The 7,500-nt window shown below is 32.3% G+C and overlaps 1 protein-coding gene across 11 annotated transcripts in view; it reads right to left on the bottom strand.

The window, feature by feature from the left end:
• The window catches only part of LOC145297766 (uncharacterized), a 704,274-nt gene that overhangs the window by 310,538 nt on the left and 386,236 nt on the right, over positions 1-7,500 (bottom strand). For all 11 annotated transcript variants that reach the window (XM_080144049.1, XM_080144060.1, XM_080144093.1 and 8 more), the window contains exon 2: positions 3,629-3,692. In XM_080144049.1, the coding sequence (XP_080000175.1) occupies positions 3,629-3,692 (64 nt within the window). The remainder of the gene's footprint in view (positions 1-3,628; positions 3,693-7,500) is intronic.

Genomic DNA, 7,500 nt, shown 5'->3' with positions numbered 1-7,500 from the left:
TATATATGTTGGATTTTGTGTACAGAAAGTTGTTAGATGAGGCAAGTCATTGGTCCAAGCCAGATAGTTAGGGCCGTTTAAGATACCTATATCAAGCTCTCTCAGCCAATACTCATCACGAAGAAAGCTTGATATGGATGTTTTAAACGGTCCTAATTATCGGGCTTGAAACCGACGGTACCAATGACTTGTCTCATCTAACAAGTTTCTGTACACAAAATACAAAATATAAATACGCTCTTATTTTGGGGTTTTCCTTTCAATTGAGCACTCTGATGGATTTCTTTTTCCAAACAAAACTAATCATGTGTATATATATATTAATTGTCTGTATTTTTGAGATGAGGTGTTTTCGTTGTACCGTTCGAAGTACTGCCGTTTTTTCGTTGTACTGTTCGAAGTACTGCCGACAAATTGACGAACTGCAACAGAAGCTCCAACGTATGTGCCCGATATTGGTAAATATGAAGAGACCAATTCCCCTCCATGACAACGCTCGGTCGCATGTTGCTCAACTGACTGTGGAGAAGCTGGACGAATTGGGCTACAAGACTCTGCTTCATCCGCCATATTCACCAGACCTCTCGCTCGCCGATTATCACTTTTTCAAGCATCTCGACAACTTCCTGCGCGAAAAATGCTTCAAAAGCCGAGATGATGCCGAATCGGCATTCAATGACTTCATAGCTTCCAGAACTCTGGGTTTCTATGCTAAGAGGACAAATAAACGTGTTTCTCGTTGGCAAAGATGTGCCGATTCTAATGGTTCTTATTTCGATTAATAAAGTTTATTATGAAAAGAGTTATGATCTTTTGAAGTTGAACGTCAAAAGAAGGCATTATTTTTGCACCAAGCTAATAACTACAACAAATTTGCTAACATTGTAAATGAGATCCTATTAAGCATCAAAAGGCTTAGCAATATTTATAAACATAGATGAGTTCAAAGTAGCTAACATTTTAAACAAACGATTATGCATTTTGATTATTCATTTGTATATTTGTACATCAGTATTATGTAAGTCAGCGCCCCATCGTAGACACGTTTGCGGGTCACACAAATGATCTCCCTTTATCCCACAGCTCATTGGCAGGGATTTGTTACGTTTCGGCGTAGTAGAAGTGGGAGAAGATAATTTTCAGTTAAGTTTTATAAACAAACAACAACAAAGCATCTAAGCTAAATAATTATTTAATTTAATTGTTTTTGTGCTTTGTATGGGTGTGCCTAACTACTAGAATTAACTCAAAATTCCTTATTCTAATGCTTAGTTTTTACGTTTGTAAAATGATATTTTTTTATCGTATTTACGCTACCATCCTTTGTTGAAAGTACAGGTTAAACAGTTATATTGAATTTTGGGGATTATCTCCCTTTAAAAGCTCAAAATGGAAACCATTTATGTGACATTATTTTTTTTATACATAAATCAAAATAAAATCCTAATCTTTAAACTATGTAAAAATAGAATTAATAAAGTACATTAATTTTTTTTTAAAGATATTTTATGTTAAAATGATCAAGTGATTATGTGCCATCTTGTATATAAAATAACATTTTTAAATGAACAATCATTCGAAACATAGTTGAATTTTAAAAAAATAAAGAATAATATAAATAACTCTAAATATCAAAAGTTCAAACAAAGATTAACAATATTTGTTAATTTTATATTAATACTAGAAGGCCCACCCGGCGTTGCCTGGTAATAAATGAGTACTTCTATATATGTCTATTATTTTTTATAATATTCTGTAATTTTTAATTTTCTTTATTTACATTTATTTAGGTCATCCTCTTACTCTCCTTTTCATACACTATTACTATCACTACCCTCTCAATTTCTTTGCTTCCATTACTTCCTCTCTCATTTGCTCTTCCTCTCACCATCTTAACCTGGCATATCAAACACACAGCCCATCGTAGACAAGTTTGCAGCCCGCACAAATGGTCTTTCTTTCTCTCAGAATGCCTTGGCGAGGGTTTGGTACGTTTTGGCATAGTAGAAGTGGAAGGAGATAATTTTAAGTCAAGTCTTATAAAAAAAGTAGAAAACATCTAAGCTAAATAACAATTTAGCCTAAATGATTTTTTGTATTGGAGCTCCTAACTACTAGAATTAACTGAGGTTTTCTGATTCTAATGTGTAATTTTTGCGTTTTTAAAATGATATTTTTCATCGTATTTGCGCTACCATCCTTTATTTAAAATAAGAGTTAAACAGTTATATTGAATTTTAGGGATTATCTGCCTTTAAAAATGCAGTAAAACTATTTTTTGAGTCTGTCTCTATAGAATATAATGATTTTATGGTAAAATTTATGAAAGATGGGTTCAATTACATTTTTTAATATAAATTAAGCATGGGGCCATTTATTGGACAATAATGTTTATCACATAAGTATTTTTTGAATTTATTTAGATTATAAATATTTGAACATTTTGAATTTAGTGAAAAAATCCGTTAATTTTTTTCAATTGTTTTTAACAGCCTTCGTTCAAAAAATTAAAGTATTTTTTTTTCTTTTGAACTTTTATTAAAACGTTCATCTTTGCTGGCTTTACTTAAAAAAAAGATAAAGACTCAAAATTCTTTTATACAGCTAGTAAGGAGCTTTAAAACTCGCTGGTCAAAAAATTTTTAATTGTTCTTTTCGTTTGAGCTGTTTGACATTTGCGGCCCTCTTGACATTACAAATCGACTCCTATGGCCCTAAGGAGACATTCAGTTTGACATGCCTGATATAAGTGATAATGTGTGAGTATTTTTTGATACAAAAAATTCCAGTCGATATGAAAGCTGTTTATCAGCTATAACAACTTGTAACCTCCACCTATATCTTCTTCGGGGTACTCCAGATGTCATTCCACGGCGCACTGATCTGCTGTCGAACGGTAGTTGGAAACCACTGGTCCAACTCTTTTTGAAATCAACAAAGGGATGTAGCTTGCTGGTGTCATGTTATGGATATATATTGTACATTTTTAATAATGGTTCAAAAATAAGTACGGATGAAAACAAAATGATAAGACAATTAAAAAGAAATTAAATATTTAGGATAATTTTCCCGTATATATATACATTTTTACAACGGAGTAACTGCTTATTAATGACCGAAAGTCACTCAAGGATAACGATTACAGAATGTAAGACAGTCACCGAGAAAACAGCGTAGCGATAGTAGTGAAAGTTGGGTAGAATATAATTATTAAAGGGGGGGCTAGATATCAGAAACTTGTTTACATTGGACTTGAAGACGCCCATGTTGTAGTCAGATGGAAAGCATGCCAGAAGAAGCGAGTTCCACAGGCGATCAGTTCTAGGAAATAAGCATTGTTCATGGAATCTTCGTTCAAATTTATGTACAGATAGAGAGTAGGGGATATTGTTTGGCAGTGATTGTAATTAAATGAGTGCTTTTTGTGAAAGTTTGGCGGGGTGGGTAGTAAATTTAAACTCAGACGAGTACTTGCCATGCTCACATTGTATATTCTTTGTGATTTTTTTTTAATTTAAAGCTGACAAGAAATTATTGATTAATACGAAACCTACCTTAAAGAGACATACTAAGTAAATAAAGCAATATATGTACTGCTCGGTGTGTGAATAAGTAAATTGTTACTTACCAGCCGGACATGAAGCCAAGTTCGGCTTACACTTTGAATTGTAACTTCCAGCAACCATGATGGCCTGCAAGAAAGAAAATAAAAGAGAACCATAAAAAAACAATCACAGGTAAGTTTACGAACAGTTTAATTTCAAAGTGTCTGTATGAATACTATAATCTGTTTTTCGTTTTTAATTTTTTTTTTTTTATTTGTGTGTCTGTGGGTAACTTATGGGATCCAAAACTACTGGACATAAAATTACAGCATTTAAATTAGAGGAAAAACATTTTCACCAAATAACTTTTTTCTTTGCCTTTTGCCTAAAACCAAAGTGTAGCATTTGGTTTCATATTACACTTTATTGGTTCTATTCTCAGTCAGCGCGACATCGTTCTAGACTAAGGCAATTTAAATTTTTGTCCTAATTCAAAGTGACACTTTTGGGGGAGCTAGATTTATTCTACAAAACTGATGTAGCATTTAATTCTGACCATATATATATATATATATATATATATATATATATATATATATATATATATATATATACAAGCTTACTATTTTCCAGATGTAAAGTAACAAATGAAGTTTTAGCGAGGTTAGTACAGGAGTGCTCAATATCGAAGTAGGGTAAGATATACCTTTTTTTTAATTTTACATAAGCATTAATTTGTCGTTAAACATTCCTGAGCATATTTTGATCAGTTTGTTACAAGTAACTAGAGATCTTTTCAGGCGATATTGCTTATACAAAAGTTTAGTTTGTAAGTTATGGACTAAACATGTGCACGAATGTGTAGTGACATATTAATGCTCATATAAAACAAATAAAAAGTTTATGCTTATATATATATATATATATATATATATATATATATATATATATATATATATATATATATATATATATATATTCCATTTGTCTTTACATAAGCAGTAATTTGTTGCTGCACAGCCATAAGCATGGTTCGGTCTCCTAGTTTTCAGTATCTAGATACCTCTTCAGGCAACAACGCTTACATTCAAAAGCGGATTTTTTTAATCTTAAGTTGGTCTGTACTTACTGAAATCTAGAAGACGGAAACATGCTCATGACTGTGTAGCAACAAATTACTGCTCATGTAAAGACAAATTGAAAATGTAACTTGCTCTACTTCCGGATTGAGCACTCTTGTATTAACCTCGTTATATTTCACTGGTTTCCGTACCTTTGAAAAATAGCAACCTCAAATTATATATATATATGTGTGTGTGTGTGTGTGTGTGTGTGTGTGTGTGTGTGTGTGTGACGGCAGCAAATTCGTCTTCGAATATTGCCATTACTTGATATAGCATATATAAAAGAAAAAATATATATATACAGAAATATGAAAAAAAATCAGTGATGGGCCGCACGAAGGTTGCCTTTAAACCCTGCCAAACTCAGCTATTCTTTGGCACACATGGTGCAGACATGAGCGCCAAAAGCAGCACGTTCGTAAGTGTCACTTCTATGAATATTCAATTGCCGCTTCAAACCACCTGCTGTTTTGCATGTCAACCCCCAGTTGACGCAGGTTAGATCTGGCAACACCACACTGTTTTGTGGCCCATTGCACTGATGAGTAGTCTGGTGGCTTATCAGCCCAGCTCTGCTCAGACATAATCTCTTGCACACCTCACACTCCAGACCAATTTGGCGCCCCAACCTATCAGCTGCTTCTTTTTCGAATATCACGTTTCAGTCGTTCATACTGGATTCAATCAGCCTCAAACTTGCCCACACCACATAAGTTTATAAATATGCTTACGTTGTCGGAACTCTCTTAAATTATTAACACAGAATGCCCAGGTTCCCCTCCTTCAAATTGAAAACGAGGCTCTCCATTTCAAAGTCGCTGCCATTTTGATTTTTTTAAAAACCGATTCGTGAATTAAAAAAAATTTTTTTACAAACTACTTAAAAATACAAAGCAATGAACTTTTCTACCATAAAAGTAACTTTTATTGACTATATAACATTTATTTCTTGTATATTTATATTATTATATATATAACATTTTTTCTTTGTAAGGAAACATCATTTTGTTGGTCACTCTTGGCTACGAATGGAAAAAAAGTTGATATAAAAAAATATATTTTCGCGAAAATTATCTTTACTTTCATCATATTTTCTGGGGCTGGCGTTAGCCAAATTCTTCAAGAATTTTAGATAATTTTGCATTACTGAAAGTGTCCTAGCATGGTACAAGGCCATGAAATGTGAGAGTGATCTCAGGTTATTATAGAACACGACGGCGTATCATTATCGAATATGCGGTTGATTTTATACAATTATTTTTATATAATGGCATGAATTAACGTTTAAAATACAAAAGCCAAGTGTCATAGTTCAATTGTGCTCTAAACAGAAACGTTCATTTCGAATGTCTTTCTGGCTTATCAAAGAGCCTATTGTTGATTTTATACGACAGGCCTTCTGCTTGTGTGGTGATAAAACTTCTCAAATGCGCACGTGGTGTTAGGCTGTATGAGAGTGTTACCCTTGGTAAAATTAGATTGTTCTTTCTTAAATCGGATTTTTCCAATTACTAATGCTCGATAATTATCGGAAGCATTCTGGCAAAAAAAACCAACCTATCTAAGAACACTCACAGACATATGAAGTACATTTGTGTGAAACTTCAAAAAATATGCGCAGATGTTGCGAATTTTTTCAGGGACGCTATATAAACACACACATAGGAACACACACAAAAAGGGTCTTTTATATATAAGTAAACATATTTATTTATTTATACAGACATACATACGAATATATATATGTATATATTTATACACACACACACGCATACACACACCCATATATATATAGGTGTGTGTGTGTGTGTGTGTGTGTGTGTGTGTGTGTGTGTGTGTGTGTGTGTGTGTTGAGCTAAAAAGATTTGTTGTTTTCTACTGGATTATATGGTTAACTGGAAATCTTCCACGATAAATATCTTTGGAGAAATTCCAAAGGATGCATATAATGAGTTTTGCAAACATTTTTCGGTAAAAGCTTCCAAGGTAAGAACAAAAATATTCCTCTTCTTATCTTACGCTTCTTTCATGATTTCCTTTATATATATTTATATCTATATATATATATATATATATATATATATATATATATATATATATAGCATACTAGCAGGCCACCCCACTTTGCTCGGCTGTCAAATACGTACAGAAAATGATCATATTTTAATGAATGCAAAATTCTTATAAATTATATGCAGAAAGACTGAAGGTATTAAAAGTGACGTTAAATTCCTAAAAAAAAATGAAAAATAAAAATAAAATAAAAATAAAACGGAAGGAAACTGAGGCATGTTAATCCGAGTCTTGTTTTTTTTTTTTAAACAGTTCACTTCTTGTAAGTAGAAAAAAAAAAAACATTCTCGAGTTGGGATCGAAACTAAAACCAAAACCAAAAACAGTGAGTAAAATACGATAATACTTAGGCCAGCTTATCACGATCTTGAAAAAGGGTTTTTATAATATATATATATATATATATATATATATATATATATATATTTACAAAAATAATATTAATGATGATGATGATGATGATGATGATGATGATGATGATGATAACCTATTCTATTATATAAATGTCACTTTCTGTGTGTGTGGGGCCCTTTTTTATAGGTTCTGAAACGGCTGAGCCTGTCTATTGCAAATTGCAGACAAAGGTAATGTATATGTCTGACAGTGTTCTTAGACATGTTTTATACAGAAATACGTCTGATAAGTATCGAAACTCGAAAAAATCCAATCGTAAACATAATATTTTTTTTTTATAGATAGAAAATATTTACTGGGGAATATTTTATGTTACACCGGCAAGGGAGATAATAAAATCTCAA

This window comes from Euprymna scolopes, chromosome 2, assembly GCF_053919585.1.
Source record: "Euprymna scolopes isolate OS-2025 chromosome 2, ASM5391958v1, whole genome shotgun sequence".
NCBI classification, from domain to species: domain Eukaryota; kingdom Metazoa; phylum Mollusca; class Cephalopoda; order Sepiida; family Sepiolidae; genus Euprymna; species Euprymna scolopes.
The sequence above is the reverse complement of the archived record's forward strand: the minus strand, read 5'-3'. Positions and strand labels throughout refer to the sequence as shown.